At 34.4% G+C, this 17,876-nt stretch overlaps 1 protein-coding gene across 9 annotated transcripts in view; it reads right to left on the bottom strand.

Annotated features, from left to right (window-relative positions):
* The window catches only part of RPS6KB1 (ribosomal protein S6 kinase B1), a 47,411-nt gene that overhangs the window by 11,548 nt on the left and 17,987 nt on the right, over window positions 1-17,876 (bottom strand). For 3 of the 9 annotated variants that reach the window (XM_039885798.1, XM_039885800.1, XM_039885801.1), the window contains exons 5-15: window positions 17,351-17,498; window positions 15,239-15,296; window positions 13,696-13,796; window positions 11,901-11,991; window positions 11,627-11,717; window positions 11,012-11,119; window positions 10,707-10,769; window positions 10,456-10,533; window positions 7,787-7,894; window positions 5,244-5,356; window positions 2,624-4,247 (exon numbers count right to left, since the gene is read on the bottom strand). In XM_039885798.1, the coding sequence (XP_039741732.1) occupies window positions 4,010-4,247; window positions 5,244-5,356; window positions 7,787-7,894; window positions 10,456-10,533; window positions 10,707-10,769; window positions 11,012-11,119; window positions 11,627-11,717; window positions 11,901-11,991; window positions 13,696-13,796; window positions 15,239-15,296; window positions 17,351-17,498 (1,197 nt within the window). In that variant the 3' untranslated portion in view covers window positions 2,624-4,009. Of the gene's footprint in view, window positions 1-539; window positions 4,266-5,243; window positions 5,357-7,786; window positions 7,895-10,455; window positions 10,770-11,011; window positions 11,120-11,626; window positions 11,718-11,900; window positions 11,992-13,695; window positions 13,797-14,358; window positions 14,612-14,712; window positions 14,872-14,969; window positions 15,043-15,238; window positions 15,297-17,350; window positions 17,499-17,876 lie in introns of those variants that run through there. The other 6 variants (XR_005657993.1, XR_005657992.1, XR_005657991.1 and 3 more) reach the window with 6 other exon arrangements.

Genomic DNA, 17,876 nt, shown 5'->3' with positions numbered 1-17,876 from the left:
CATTAAGAGTTGCTACTCTATGTTTTATTAAAGTCAATTTGAGAACTTCTATAGAGAAATCATCTTGGCAAATGTGACTAGAATTGCCTCATAAATAAGTAGCCTATACAAAACTTTACCCGTCTTACACTAGATGTATTGAGACATTAGTCGAAAATCCACATGTAATTTCTGACTCTACAGTTGGCTATTTGCATATGCAGATATGGAAGGCCAAATATATTTATTGAAAAAATTCTGCATGTAAGTGGACACATGCAATTCCAACCCATTTTAATTCAAGGGTCAGCTGTACAGTTTATTAAATATGAGAACCTGAACACATCTGCCATGTTAATGAAAAAAATTACTGAAACCATTTGTGTACTTGATAATTATTTCTTCCTATCTTAAGATAATAAAAAAATCACTTCTATTTTATGTTCATTCAAATTTGCATTTAATTTCTATTTACATTCATTCAATCTGAAATCAAATAATACAGTAAACTAAATACAAGATGAAAAGCAGAAAAGGTGTTACCCTCATAGCACTCCTAATAAGGCAGCTGAAGAATTTATTTACTCTGATAGATAGATGCAAAGCCAACTTGGGATAGGAAAAAAATAGTTTAACGAGCAAACACAGATGAACCCATCTTTCAGATGTTACTTCAGATAATCCACTGAGATAATACTGTGCTATAGTGGTAAATTAATCACACAAGAAAAGTTTTATATCAATCAGCAAAAGACTACAGGTCATGGTATGACAAATACTTTTATGATTGCTTTGTCCAGCTTGCTAGTGTCTACTACTAAAATGGGTAAATATTTGGACATTGATATTTTTATTTGAGAAATTAACCATTTTCAAAACCTCAAAATCCATACTTCATAAATTCAACATTTCCCATGAGAATAATCTTAGATCTAGCCCTTGTAAGCTAGGAACCATAATGACTGAGTAACCAAAATAGGTCCTATATTAAATATAAAATCCAAGGCTCAGTATATTAATTCTTTTGAAGATGCATCTTGTTTATAATCATTTATTACTTACAGAATGTTGAATTTATGGAGCATCATACATGCTTTCTCCCCACCCGCCCCCATTATCTTCTATCTCAAAAAATAGTATGGAAAAATCCTTCTTGAAGGATTCAAATTAGTTAAGACCATAAAGGGAGAAAATAACAATTTTCCTGAAAATCTGGTTTAAGTTCAATAATTAATACTTTACATTGTTAATCACAGCTGGTTTATAAATCCCAGTTTATTCTATAACGCTACAAACCTTATAAAATCAAAATTAGTAAATTTCAATTCTCAGTGATTATATTTTAATTAAAAAACAGCATGTATACAAAATAAAAATATATCTTGTAATAGCTGATTCTAAAGAATCAAGTGATGAAAGAAAAGCACTTAATCTCTTTTATACACTTACCTGGAAGAATCATAAAGAACCCTCTTAGAAACTCAAAACTAGTAATATTGACATCATATATTTAAACTATACTTGGATTTTTACAAATAAATATAGGGTAAGCCATATTGCATAGGTGTGTGCTTTCTGTCTGTGACACTAAAGTGGCACCTGACATGTTTTCACAGTCATAGTAGGGATATCCGTTTATGAAACAATTTCTCAATAACCTTGCCACAGCATAGGAAATTAATCTCAATATTAAGTCTGAAACACTTTTTGTGTGGATGGTAGATGTACAATTAATGCTTTTTATGCAGAAAAGCTGCAGTGTTTGCCACTATTGCTGGCAGTACTAATTATGAAAATGGTTTAACTATGGGGTGGTTATAGCCAGCCAATCACAGTGCAAATGTTAGCAAACAGGATTGAGGAGGAATATTTTGTTGTGAAATTTTTGCTGGAATTTGGTCAGGCAGTTAACACTATAGTTAGTGAACACATCTGAAAACAAGTATTAAGAGTAGCACAAGCCATTTACAGTCTGAAATAAAGTCTATACATATCACCAAAGCTTTAGGAGGTCTGTTTTTTCAGACATCATAACTATGAGAGAATAAAGATCTATAGTTGAAATACAATTTCTGCCCTTGTTGTAGCTGCTAATTTACTAGCTACGTTATAAAATTCTCAGTAGGATGCTGCAATAATGGGAAAGCGGAGTTAGAGAGTGATTTCAAAAAGAAAAAAAGGCTTTCTGTCCAAAGATGAACTATTATCAATTCTTTCATTATTGCCACAATTGAAAAGGTATATTTCCAATCATTTTTCATGGTTCATTTTTTGCTTAATGTCATAGAATTTCATTTCACTTGAACTGCTATTTAAACAAGCAAAGCTTTGCTCTTTTCTGACTGAATTCAACATGCATAAAGAATTTTATGGCTTGGATCCTATGGCTCAAAAAGGTTTGGAGAACAAAGCAAGCAGCATCTATTTTAAAAAAATCGGGGTTGCAAAATATTACAAATTGACTTTGCACACTCGGACTGAAGACATTATAAAAGACAAACAAAAAGAGGTGATAAGACTCAATTGCAACTGCATGATCATCTATTATACCAGTATGCACTGAAATATATTTTTATAAAGCTCTGCAGATATTAAACCCTTTTACCAGCTAAAGTCATGGAAATGCTCTCTTTAAGGCAGGAAGTATTTAAGAAAGGTAAAATTACCTTTATTTTTATTCTTTGTACCTATAAATCACTTAATGTAGATTTTGTTACAATTTCAAAAACAGTGTCTTGTTAACATATTTCCTAAATTAAGCCACTAAGTTTACTTATTCACTGTGGAAGACATTCATCAAAAGGCCATCAAATATTTTTACAATCAAAAAATGTAGCCCCAGTATAGGAGAAAAAAACCTTTTTCCTTTTAAAATTGTTGAGGAAAAATTTAAGGAAGGTAGACAGCAAAAACAGTAAAAAGAAGTAAAACTTAAAACTTTATCAACTTGCTGTAAAGAGATAGAGCGTGGACCATGGCAACACCCTCTTTCCCCTGGACCTCCCTGTCTCCCTCACTTTGCCGCCCTCAGTATGCATTTGATCCTGACTCTCTTCTGTCTTTCTTCAGCCTCAGGCTGAACACATTTGGTGTCTTGAACCAAATACTGGTATAAAAACAGGTGGTGGTATTTTTCCAGTGCAATGCAGGCCCAGGACAAGGATGAAATGTAGGACACACAACTTATGCCCATTCCAAGGCTTCCAGTTAGGCTTAGCGTATAGCAGTACTGCAAATAGAAATGATTAAATAGATTTTTTTTTCCCCTAGTATTACAGACAGGTATTACAGCTGGGTTACTGAAAATAAATCCCAGGTCCACCCCCAATCCCTCAAACGAGCCACAGCTGTGGTTAACAATGATTCATTTGCATTTTTATTATTTCACCAAGAGAAGAAACAGAAGTTGTCTGGCTTTCTTCACACCAACCAATAATTTCGCATTTTAAAGTTTGGGATGTTTTCCATAATGAGCTGAATCAAAAATCTATTTGAAAAATATATATTTATATAAAAAAAAGATTCAGGTTGTTTGCACGTAAAACATCAATTGATAAGTTTCTTTTTGTCTTTGATTCCATGTTGCTAGAAAAAGTTTGACCAAGCTTGCATGCTAATTTGTCCTTAGTTGCAAGTATTACAGGCAATTTCATACTTTGCCTAATGAAAGGATAACCCTTCTTCGACACAATCAGAACTCAACAGTGATTCAGAAGCAACATCCTACCCTTAATACTGTCAGTTTTGAGCCATTAACATGAAAATCCTTGATAAGGTTGAGAAGATGTCGCTAGGAATCAATTAATTGATGTGCCTAAGAGTTCTGCAATACTATTTTGCTTTTTTTTTTTTTGCACCATTGATTGATTTTTAAAAATCCATGTTTATTTTTCCTCTGTCCAAAGTGTTCTATGTAAGAACACTGACTCTCCAAGACTATCATTTTGAGTCTTCTTGTTTCACCCTGCAGGATGCTCACAAATCGTCTCCCCACCTTTTTTGCCTTAAATTCATTAAAAGCATTGCTCTGTCATAGATTCATACGCAGGTGCTCTGGTCGTTTGGATATCATGGGAAAAGCCTGTTTTTTATATGGCCCGGAGTTCGGTTGTCGTATTGGAAGTGGGGCTGAAGCTTCCCCACTCATCGTCACATCCATCTGCTCTACTCCACTTGTTTCCATTGGGTATTCCACAGGCGTCTGAGGATTTGCTGTGCTGGCTGAAGCACCTCTTCCCCAGAAATCCCCAGGAGAAAATTTGACTGGGCTTTAAGACAAGGAAGAGCTATCATTCATTTGTCTCAAGAATTATCTCAACAAGAAATGTTTCCCTTATATTTAAAGGGAGTGGGGTAACATGACATTTATTTTCATTTAATTTTATTTTTGTGTGGATTAGCAAAAAGGCAAAAATTGAGCCGTCTCCCTCCCAAACTAATTGCTAGTTTCCTAACTGGTCTCTTTACCTCTAAACTTGCTCCCATAAAACCCTCAATGAAACTTAAAAAAAAAAAAAAATCATTTTACTCTCCCACTTAACATAGCTTCCCATTGTATTTAAAATAAAATACTTCTCCAAACCTTTGCCATTCTATTCCTCTCTCACCATCCTTCAGGAACAGTGACCTTTAATTTCCAAGAAAAAACCAAGTTCTTCTTCCCTTAAGGCTTTTGCAAAAGCTGGTCTACCTGTAATACCCTTGTACTTCTATTTTTTGTATGGTTTGCTCTTTCTCTTCATTCTTAGATGTTACTTTACCAGTAAGGCCTGTCTCGACCACCGTAAATAGACGCCCCCTTGTTACTCTTTGCTCTCTACCACTACATTTTAAATTTTTTTTCGTATAGCACTTGGCACTACTTGCAATTACATATTTTTTTATTTCCTTCTTTTGTGTTTGTTGTTGACTCCCTCTCATTAAATTGTAAGCTTCATCAAGACAAGGACAATTCCTATGTTAATCATGTGTCCCCAAGCATGCAGCACAGCCCCTGGTACACAACAAATGGGGAACAAATGGGTGAAGAGGACATCTGCCAGTATAGCAGCTAACTTTTAGGAGGGAAGGTAAACTATATAGCATATTATCATTGATTAGTCACAGACTAGTCACTTGGAATATAATAAGGCATACATGCTATGCTTATGTCAACCAAAAAGAGTATGATGACAGATCTTTTATTTATGTAATGTGGCATATATTTCTAAAGCAAGGCTCATCTAGGTTAGAAAAAAAGACTGAGAATAACAAAGTCTGAATACCTGACAGGTGTTCGTGGGCTGCCAATAAATCTTCGAGGTGATCGGATTTTTGGTTCAAAGGAAAACTTTTCTTTCACGCTTTCAAGTACAGATGGAGCCACATATGTAAAACCCTGAAAGAAAGTAACAGTGGACTACAGAAGGGCATTTTGTCATATACATCAAGAAAATGTGGTTGTTCAGTCTCTGACACAACAACACATTCATACATGCCTAAAATTACTAATCTGTACTCTTCCATCTCGATCTCATTTCACACCTGTTAACTTCTTTCCAGACACACACACCTCAAGAAAGAATATTATTGAGCCCCGCAGGCTATCAAACAAAATTCCACTCTATTGAAAGGAGTAGAAAAAAACAGATAAATGTAAGCTCCACACTAAGATGTTAAATATCAAGATAAATAAATGCAAAGAAAATTCCAGTGTTTTTAACCATATGCATATAAGCAACTAAGATGATCATCCCCCAAAAACGTTTCTCATTACTAGGCCAAAGTAAAAATAGAATTCTCTAACATGGCACATGTTATTTTTCTGGTTTTCTATCAATGACTGGATGGATTTGGTAATTTCTTAATGAATAAAGGTCAGCACTGTGAAAACTCTCAATTGCAATAGACAAATATGTAGTTTTGTTAGCTTTAGTTCTTTCTTGGACCTTGCTATTATTAGGCTACCAGCTGTCATTTCTCTTGCTGTCAATGTTCACCCCGTTAACAATCAGTCCTCCACCTATCTTCCCTTCTATTTATTATTCTAGTCAGGTATGAGTAGGCATTGTGAGTTATAATAAAGAGACTCAATAAAGTCCTAAAGAGTGAGGTGCAATTATGTGGAGCAGTATGCTTTGAGACAGCTACATGTGTACTTCAGAGGCCATTTCCCCACATGTTCTAGTGGGCTAAAGCTGTAACTACCAAGAGGACCAGGCTGTGCCTTAATCATCTTTGAATTTCTTTTAATTCTGTGATAGGAACTTAAATGTTTATTGAACTGAAGTTGCTACAACCCCAATCTCCAGGTATGTGGATATAACCATTTTTTAATTAATTTTTAAAGAGATCTATTTTATGTGTAGAATTCTGGCTACAACCTAACTAATGAATTGTTCTTTTAGGTAGCCAATTTAATTAATTATGAAAAGTTAAACACTACTTTAACAACAAAAGCTTAGCTTATATAACTTTTATAACCTCAAGTTTGGATTTCTTTTTAGCTAGTTAAGATGTTTCTAGACTTTTTTATGAGGGGAAACATTGTCAGACTAGTTGAAACTGCAATGCTCATTTGAGGAAAAGGTCTGTATGTTACATCAAAGGAATAAATGCCACATCACATCAGTAGAAAACAAAACTGCACATCATAAGAGAAAAAAAAATAAAGCAATGCCAGAATTAAAATGAATCATGCCTACCTTCCTTAACTAAACATGAGATTTTACTAAGGAGGATATAAGGCCTTCATATAATGGAGACATAAACTTTACATGTGTTCACGTGAAATTATATTTTGCATATATGCTTTATTCTTATACCACTACACAATCATACATTTATAGAATTGTTTCTATTCAATGCTATTTATTCAAAACCATACTATATTACAGTATTTAAGAGTAATTCTGACCATACACAATTTTTGCATTCCATGCTAACTGTAGCACTTACTCTCTACCCCAAAATATACAACACTACTTTGTGTTATACTGTGAGCAGTATAAAAAAGCTTGAAAATTAAGTTAGTGACAAATCCAGTGAACTCAGAAATGGGGGAAAAAAATTTCCAAATGATTATATTGCCCATATTCCATTCTCTCTAGAGGTAGACCAAAAAATGACAAAATGACAAAGGAAACAAAGGTTACAAAATGAGGTAGATGTTCATGTGACACATTAAGTATAGTAATAAACATAAGCATATATGATCATACTTAAAGGAAAATAATATGCAATGATGGTCATCAGGTATAAATCTATCCTTTTTGTTGATCAAAATCCAACTTTTGCTTTTCTATCTGAGGAGACAAGGTATAGATACTTTTACATTGCGGATTAATTTAATAACTGCCACATATGAACTAATATATTTTGCTGTCAAATACTCATAACTAATAGGCTAAAATTCCCCTACAGACTTATGTTAAAAGTATCAAAAATCTGCAGCTCTTCAGGAATAAAATAGTTCAGGAATAAAATAGTTCCTGCTGCTTAAGGTATGTGGCTTTCAGTTAATATCCAGAGCCAAACATTACCTTAAGTCAGTGGCCCATCAAAAAAAGAAATCATACACTCTGAAGAACCATACACTCCTACTGTAACTGCTAAAATAAAATGATGGATTATGAGAATATTCTAACATCGATAAGTTATAATGGGATAACTTAAAAAAAAAAAAAATAGAACCTCAGGTTATCTACATCAAACTGCAAAGCAACCAAAATGAATTTTCTTACTGACAATGGCATTTCTTATTTTTCAATAAGCGGGGCCACCCTCATATTTAAATTTCCCATGGCTACATGGCAATTCTTTCACTTACCAGAAAGACCTGGTTGGCACTTTCACTGAGAGTTGAGTCATCTGGGCTGTCAACAGGTGTCTGACGTGTAAACTTTGAATCAAACTGACTCACATCCTCTTCAGATTGCTTTATAAAAAAAATGATTACAAAATGATGAATAATCTATTATATATATTAAATGCATTACAGGCATTACAAGTCTTAGAGAAGGCTCTAGATAGAGCTTTCACAGCGTCTGACTGTAGTATCAGAATAGTTTTAGCAGTCAGACTGAAGAATATATGTGGAAAATGTCAAAGGTCAAATTACATATTCAAATTTTAAACATATATTAACATAGATTTTGGTTTACAGTTATCATTCCTATTAAAAATCTGAATACCAATTGTCCCCTCTCGCAAAGAATCAATATGCCTCATCCACTGGCCATATCCCTTTTTAGAGATAATTTATTAGTTGGCCACTGCAGGTTTGTAATAAACCTGAAAAACTATTAAGGCAGAGTTTAAACACAAAACACATTTGTAAGATGCTCTAAAGCTTCTTCTCATAACTTACTTCATTCCTTTAGATTTCTCAAGGAGCAAAACTACTACTCTACTCTGCACAAGTATATTTTCTTGTGAAAGAGTAAATTGAACCACCAGATCTGTTCTTTTAATTCCTTCTCTGGTACATCAGACACTGAGGTCGTGTCAAAAGAACTCAGGAACCAATGTGTTTAAGCACAAAGTGTCCAAAGATGAGAAAAGCTGAACATCAATTTTAAAAAACTACAATAGATTGAAACACAAATAAGTTAAAAGGCATGAGTTCATAATCATACTTAAAAAAACAAACACATAATTCATTGGTCAATTTTAGAAGATGTCGGAAAACTAATTCGTTATTTTGAACACTGGGAAAGAAACAAACATATCCTACCTTTCCTGTATGAACAGGTAAGCAAACAACTGATGTAAAGAATTTCTCTTTATGGAAGAATTCCAACAAATAAAGAATGAATAACAATATTAGAATAAGACGATTTTACAAACCCCTAACGAAATCCTGAAACTAGGCCAGCTTCTCATCCTCAGTACTACTGACATTTTAGGCTTGATAACTTTTGTAGGGGACTGTCAGGATATTTAGCAGCATCTCTGGCCTCTACCCCTAGATACCAGTAGCACCCCTTTCCCAAGCTGTGACAACCTATCTCCAGACATTGCCATATTGATCCTGGCTGAGAACCATTGTTGTAGGCAAAGACAATGAAAGAAACACAAACACATCACTAAAGAAACAAAAATACACATTCTGTCTCCTGAGCAAAATACACAATATCAAAAGTTTAATCTGAATCAGATCAAGTATCTAAATCTAACCACCAGTTTTTAGAAATACAAGGAAAGATGAACATGGTCAATGACACCATGGGATTAAAGTCAGCAAAATCAAAATGTGAGGAGCCCCACAGGACAAATGGTCCAGTTTCTTCAGTAAATTCTCAGGGGAGGAATTGAAAGGGGATATCTATAGATGGAAAGAGACCTAAGAGACATAGTAACAAAACTGGATAGGCCTTAATTGAATCCTTATTGAAACAAACCAGCAAGGAAAAAAAGAGAATAAGGAAATTGTTAGTTTTTTAACTGTGATGATAGCATGGTGGTTAGGTTTATGTTTATGTTTAAACAAGATGACCTGATAATTTTTGAAGCTGGGCAACTGGTATATGAGGGTTTAATTATCCTCCTTACAATTATGTATGTTGAAATTTTAAAGCAAGTCACCTGGTGCACCAAGGACAAGAGGATAATCATCATTATCCTCTCCAACTCTACCTTTATCCCATAAAACAGAAAAAGAAATTATATTTCCTCAAATTCTAAGGTGGGAGAAACACAAGAACTAACATATTAACTCATATACATATAAACATATTGTTATGGTTTAAATTGTGCACCTCCCTCCCCAATATTCATATATTGAAGTTCTAACTCAGAATGTGACCTTATTTGGAATGAGGGTCATTGCAAATGTAATTAGTTAAGAAGTCATACTGGAATAGGGTAGACCCTAATTCAGTATGACTAGTGTCCTCATAAAAAGGGAAAAATGGAACAGAGGCCAGCGTAGAAAGAGAATGACCTGTGAACATGAAGGCAGAAATCAGGTGATGTGCCTATAAGCCGACGAATGCCAAAGATTGCCATCAAACCACCAGAAGCTAGGAATGAGGCATGAAGCAGAGTCTCCCTCTCAGCCTTCAGAAGGAACCAACACTGCCAATACCTTGATCTCAGACCTCTAGCCACCAGAACAGTACACAGTAAATTTCTGTGGTTTAAGTCCCCTAGTTTGTAATATTTGTCTGCAACCCTAGCAAACATATATTCTATATTTTGAAGAAAAAAATTCCCAGAAAATCAAATTTAAAATAGGGTTGAATTAAACAAAGCGCCAAGAAAAAAAAAAAAATTCCCATGTACTTGAAATATTTGTCTGAGGCAACCAACTTAAAAACAATTAATACAGTCATCAATTGCTACTAGAGGTAGTTCTTAAAAAGACTACAGAAGATTCTGAAGAGAAAAGAGGATAGACCAAAGTTTATTAAACTGTTAATAAATATAATATTTCTGACTGAGATATTCTAGAAAAGTATCAGGTCCCTCAAATTATATGCATTCATGTATACATACCAACAGAGGTTTAAAGGGGGGCTCCACCTTCCTACCCAGCAGTTCCTCCCAGTTAATATGTCTGAAGAATGGATGAGCCTAGAAAAAAAGCAGGAAGTCAAGGGGAACAGACTTCACTGGATTGACCACTCCCTGTTTGAAGTTACTGATAACAAAAGAAGCTATACTTATAAGCAACTACAAACAAACTGTACAAATTCATAAAATTAGCGTTATCTTCCCCTCAAACCACCAAACATGCCAATCCCTACTTGAACTTCTCCAGCATCCCCAGGACCAGCTCCAAGACGAGAAGCAGCATTTCTTTTCAGCAGCTTTAGGGAGGAAAAAGAAAACATGGATGAACTTTAGTCAAATTTTTTCTTTATAGTATCTGCTTGTCTATTTTGCCTTCAGAAAACATGATTTGTTAGTTACTATTAAATATTGTTTGGGAATAATAATAAAATAAAATCCTTAAACAAATTTGTACTTCCCCCACAAAAACTATAGGCTTTTTCATTCAATCTTTATCTATTTAAATCCTAGTAGTTGAGTGCCTATTTAAGAACCCTACCTTTTTAAGCAGATCTCTGGCTTCTTGTGTGAGGTAGGGAGGCAAATTGAGTTTACATTTGAGGATTTTGTCAATTGTTTTCTTTCTATTCTCCCCAGTGAATGGGGGCTAAGAGTAGAAGAGAGTGAGAAACATTAGCATATAAAAAATCAAATTTTAAATAACAATTACCATTTACTGAATTAGTCAGGCACAGAGATCAGAAATGTATACTGTGATGTAGGCACTGCTAAATACCTGTAGTTTTTAAACAATGTGACAGAGGAAATAGAAATATCCTGGAAGAAAATGGGTTTTCACCATTAACTCTGTGTGATAATGGGTGAGCCATGTGATTTTGTGCTTCACTTTCTCCATTTATAAAATTAGGGCAGTATCTATTTTTACGTCTATTTCATGGGACTGCCATGACATAGATCACTTAAATGAAATTGTTTTTAAAAGTACGGGGGACCATACTACTACTAATAAAGCATTTGTAGTGCTAAATTTTAAAAAAACAACTCCATTGGTAATATTTTCAAGAAGCATAGGAAAGGTCTCTTGCTATAGTGATTTGGCAACTACTCAGCACAGACCATACAAAATTCATGCAGCTTTTAACTGTGCACCTACTGCTCCAGTCAGCATGTCATACATTAATGCTCCCAAACTCCACCAATCCACAGCACGATTGTGGCCACTTCTCATCAAGATTTCAGGGGCCCTACAATGAGAAAAATAATATGTCTAAAAAATCCACCCATTTGTATATCATCTGAATTAGAATTTTAAAAACAAAATATGAAGGCAATGATGCTACAAAAAATTTAGCACACTATTACTTAAACCAGGTAAAAGTTAGCTATTACCCCCAAACCAGTTATATTTCTTTTAACATGCAGCTCACATGTATTCTATTGTTCCACAAAATGTGTGTGTAACTGTTCCATCATGAATAGATTCTTTGCATAGTCCAAAGTCTGTTAGTTTCACATGACCTACAATAAAAGATCATAGCATGGTTATTGTGAGATTTCTAAGTATGCGCAATATTTGAACATTGAACACATCATACAAGACAATAATCGATCCATTTAACTTTTTCTGCTTTAATTTTTTTGAAGATATCCATAAAATGAGATGTTAACAATTTAAGGTTAGGGCAGAATCATCTTTTGCCACTGAGATTATCTATCTGGTAAATGGAAAATAAAGATAAGTGAAAAAGCTTGTCTAAGGCTCCAGCTTTACCTATACCTAGAATTCTCTACCATCTTGAAAAAGTAAGTCCTAGGAAAACTTCTTGGTGAGTCTGGTTTAAGTACACAGACCCTAATACAGATATTCTATACCTTTTAAACAAAGGTGTAACTCTACTTCAAATACATAGCTTTTATCACAGTGAACTGTGACTTGACAGTTCTTAAAATAGTCTCAGAAAGTCATTATAACAAGTTAGCTTATTCTGCCAATGCTAACAGTTTAGAAAAATAAATGAAATTGTTACATGGCATGAGATCATCCCTGATCCAGAGTGAAAAACTCACCACCTGACACAAAGAAAATTTCAGTTCAAGGTGAGCTTTACTGAGCTGTCATTAGATATCCATGGTTCAACAACCCCAGAGACCTTACTATTCCAGGTTTATTTCAGAAAAAGGAAGAGGCAATGGCCTGATTCAAATGTAAATGTGTACTTTACTCTGACACAGAAGAAATATGACCTTTATTTTCACAAAAGCACCTGATACACAATTTCATGAATCAAAGATGTTAACTAGTCACTTCCCTATCCTATCCTTTGTGTTGAAATTCAGAATCAGAATTCATGTTGGGGGGTGATGGGTGCTTGGTTAAGCATAGCACTCTCCAAAACAAAAAAGGAAAGGGGGAGGGAGCACAATTTGAAACATTCATATGGGCATCAATTGTCCATATACCATTTTCTGCACAAGAATTTTACAGACATCTAAGGATCAGCAGCTGCTACCAGACCTCCTGGTTGTCTAGTTGCTCCTTTGGGGTATGAAGTGAACTGCCAAGTCTATCCAGCCCTGATTACTTTCACATAAATTGAACTGTCTGTAGCAGCATGTAGTTATAATCAAGGCCACTTTGATTATACCTGTAGCTGTAAAGAATATTAACCTGTTTGATTTTTATGTTTGTTGTCACAAACCAACAGCAAGAATAAATTGATGCCTATTAAACGTTTTATTTCCACGGCTACATCATATATTTTGGTTCAATTCTAATCCTGTCCTTTTGTACAGTATTAATAAAAATTATCATAAAAGTATTGCTTCTCATATTTATGTATTTTCATCATTAAAGAAAACTCAGTCTGTAAACTGTAAAGGTTAAGATTCACTTTCCAATTTATGGAATAACACAAAATTTGTGTTTGGACTGGCTTTGACTCACCCCACATAATGTAAGGATTTCTAAAGAATGACAAGCTATAGAGTAAAGATTAAATCAAAAAGGTAACTGAATGGCCAAGCATCTTCAACTCCCTTTAATCTCATCAACCATAAACATCTAAATATTTAAATCTCAACAAGTAGCATGATGCCATAAATTCTGCAGGAGAAATATATAATAATTGACACATGACTATGGGGCTTTAAAATGACCATAACCTGTGTGGGAGGATTTTAAGATGATTATTTACTATAGAATTGTTTACAGTATATCTCCACCTTGGTGATTAAGCATGATATTCTCCGGCTTCAGGTCTCTGTAGATGATCCCCTTTTGATGTAAATGCCCCAAAGCCATGGAGATTTCTGCCAAGTAAAAGCTGGAAACAAAAGTGATTTAACAAAATTAAAGAATAATCTACTTAAAGCAGTTTATGTATGGAGCAAAATACCTTGGAAGAAACAGACATGCACCAAAGACTAGTGCGGGGGGCGGGCGGGTGGAGGGGGCACTGGGGAAAGAGATGGCATAGGATGCTGCCAAAAGGTATGGAGACATTTGTTTCACTCATTTAGTGAAACTAAAAAATATTTTATTTTATCATTAAAACATACTGCTAAAATTGCAAAGTCCAGAATATGCCAAACTGTTACTGGTCATGTTTTGTTCTGTGTAGGAATTGGGCCAATAGTCATTCAGATCAAAGCAAATTTCTCCCACCCACCCCCAATTTTAAAACCCCATAGGAAATAAGAATTTTGTTATACTCAGAGAGCAAATCTTAGTTTCAAAAGATACCTTATAAACTGACCCTTAGAAGCCCACTCATCCCTTACTTATTACAGCTGCATATTTTCATACAGCTCATGCCCACAGTATCTGCCCTCCCTCTTGCCAGCCAGCCCACAACTATAAACTGTGTGACACTCAAATTTATCTACCTCAAAAGAATAAAGGGCTGAGTCAACCCTGTCTGGATTCGAAAAGCACAAGGCACTGCAATACTGGCTGCATAACAATGTTGCAATCCTGCAGATTACTCCAGGATGGAGAGGGTGTGTCCTAGAGGACTGAGGCAGTTTCACAGCCAGCAGGACCACAAACACAGCCTCCAACACGGCTCAGAGAGCCTCCTCCAAAAAAGGGCACTTCATCCCTAAGGCTCTTAAATGCAGCTTCTGTGTTAGAAAAGGCCTGAAATTAAACAATGGAATGCAGTTTGGTAATTAAGGTAGAAAAAACATTTAAGTGTTTTCTATTCAATTAATGTGTAGGATAAACTGATTTATTGTTACCCAATACTGTCATTTCTCAAAAGGATGTATATATTTTTAATTTGAAGTAGATGCCATCTTAAGAAATAAGGACGGTATATCCCATTCTGACCATAGAATCCACAGATGATGTGTGCAGGCTTATCACCTCCCTAAGACTGCACCTTGGAACTGGAAAGTCTAAAAAAAAAGAAATGATTGCTGATACTTTCCATTGTTCTACACATAAAGTTTCACTGGAAAATCACACTCACCCACAGCCAAGGCAGGCAGCTTACCAATTCAAGGAAAGAAAGCCCCAGTGAGAATGGTTCTGTTAGGAACTGGCGTGAAGAGCGTTCCACCCAAGGCCTGGGGGCAAAGGAATGATGTGACCTCCAATAGCTGCCCAGTCCAAAAGCTGCTTCTCCCCCTTTAAGTCCTGAGTGACTGACTGGCTCCAGAACAATTTATTAAATCATTTGGCTGCCCACAGTGGGAATAGGGCTTTGCTTTTAATTATATGAATCATTACCTGAATCCATGCAACCACAAAAATTTCACTTACCAGGCTGTATCTTCCATAAATATTCCTTCTCTTTCTAACTGCATAAATAATTCTCCTCCTGTAAAGAAAAGGAAAAGACATTTGAAATAAAACGATCTTTATTTCCAACCCATTTCTAATGAGAGGGTTTGTGCTCTCCTTTTAACCATAATTAAAAGACATCAGCCCCTTAAAAATCAAAAAAATCTTCAAAATTATAGGTTTAAAACTAAGTCCTCAGAATTCTGCTTTTAGTGGTGTTCTTATTCTTATGTGAAATATCTAAGATTTGGAATTCTAGATTTTTATACTTATAAACTTCAAAATGTTTATAGATTCCAGATTGGAGTTAAAGAAATTTTGATTAAAGCTTCTCTAACATTTTACCCATAAGTACAAAAATGTTAGTACATGATTAAAATCACCCTTGCAAATTAGAAAATGTCCATATTCTCATAACTGTCAGAAACTAGATGAACCTGGTAGTGGCCTTTTAAAAAGCATGACATGATTTGAATATCAAAATAAATGATTAATAAAGGGTTATATCCTACTGAATAATCTTAGAATCCATGAATTCATAGTGATATAAATCAAATAGATAAAGTTTTAAAATGGGGAAGAAGGAAAGCTCTTCATTCCAGCTGAATGTCAAATAATAAATGAAGGAGGCATGATGGAATAAGAAAAATCACTTGGCAATCATCATAATTAACTGTTTCAGGCAAGAATCAATAGATGCTAAAACTATGTGAAAGCTTGATATATCAAGATAATTATAAAGGGCAAACCTCACCAGGGTAAAAACTGGCAGACACCAACTTACACATGTGGTCAAACTTAACATCAACTTTACTGGAACAAAGTGATGGAACAAAGATACAAACATATATATATCATGTACCTCCTAATCTGATACACAAAGAAGGAAATAATGTTACTTAGATGGCCTTCCCCAAAATGCATAACCTGAATCTAATCCTGAGCAAACAATGATAAGCCCAAATTGATACGTTCTACAAAATAACTGGCCTGTACTCTTTAAAAATGTCAAGGTCATGAAAGACAAAGAAAGATTGAGGAACTGTTCCAGATTAGAGGAAACTAAGGAGATATTATTGTTATTATTGTTAATTTCCTATTTTTAATAATTTTAGTTAGTTATGCAAGATACTGTCACTGATTTCAGAAAAAATACACTACAGTATTTAGGAATAAAGGGAAATCATATCTGCAACACTCTCTTAAAGAGTTCAGAAAAAAATTATATATGTATTCATTTGTGTATATACAAGATATATACACACATACATATATATACACATACATAGAGAGAGAAAGAAGGATGAAACAAAACTAAAATGATAAGGCTTGGAGAAATCAAGGTGAAGGGTATGTGGGAACTATCTGTGCTATACTTAAAATTTTTTTGAATAAATCTATAAAATTATGTCAAAATAAAGTTACAAGAAAAAAATGGCAACAGTCACAAAAAAGTTACTAAATTCTGCAGCTTTCTCTTCCATGTTACAGGCTATTGGAAAATCTGTTTTTCAGAAAACTCAAGTGTGTTTGCTGGAAAACAATACCTATGATCTAGAAATGATATGAAAAGCGACTAGTTCCTAGGAGGTAGTAAACTTTGGAAAATGTGGATGATTTCTAATGTAAACTGCATAATCTATCAATAAAACTACATTAAACCAAAAAAGTCTTGTTTTAAGATGCAATTCTAAAAATACTCAGTATCTTAAACAATATTCTGAAGTAAGTTTTTCATTTCAGTTTAGAAAGAAACACTTTAATGGTTTATTTGAATTATAGTATCTTACCCAAGTGCAGTCAATTTGATGGCTCTGTATCAATTAGGTGTTTGTTATTTAGTTAATTGATTACAAAAGGATTAAGATAAAATTTTACAGATGGGAAAAAAACTTAACCTTTAAAATTTCCTTCATATTTATCTGAAAAAAGAAACACTTGGTCACATCTGAATTCCTTATGTCAATGTATTTGTCAATTTTAAGAACTATCTGATCACATTGGGAAAAAGCATTTTTCCATTGGAAAATAATGTTTTGACCCTTTTTCTGGAGCAAATGCAAATAATTACACCAAACTGTGTGTACTGACCGCTGAGATACTCAAGGATGAGGTAGAGTTTTCCACCAGTCTGAAAGGCATAAATTAAATCCACAATGAAGGGATGCTTTACTTCCTCCAGAATATTCCGTTCTGCTTTTGTATGAGCTGTATCTTTAGCATTTCTTACTATCATTGCCTAAAGGAAAAGAGATGATCTATAAGAACAAAATAGTAGACATTTTTATTCTGCAGTAACTGGAAAATCTAATTTGTGCTTTTCTTGCCAATATTAAAATATGAATCACAGTTCCCACTAGAAATTGAGATAGGGGTAAATGCAAGACATTTACTACTTATATACAGCTGTACTGTTTGGATTTTCTGTAGTGAACATGTAAATGAAAATCTAAAGATAATTTTTTAAAAATGTAAACAGCTTATTAAGTTTATTCATATATTCATTAACTGTTGAATGTCTACCATGCTCTGGGCTCTGTAACAAGAAAGCAAAACTAGCAGGAGTCTCAAGTCTAAAGGAGCCCAAAGTCTCAGGGAAGAGAGACAAGTCAATGGA

This window comes from Pteropus medius, unplaced genomic scaffold (genome assembly GCF_902729225.1).
Source record: "Pteropus medius unplaced genomic scaffold, Ma_sr-lr_union100, whole genome shotgun sequence".
Taxonomy (NCBI): domain Eukaryota; kingdom Metazoa; phylum Chordata; class Mammalia; order Chiroptera; family Pteropodidae; genus Pteropus; species Pteropus medius.
Note: the sequence above shows the minus strand (reverse complement) of the source record. Positions and strands in the feature narration are given on the sequence as shown.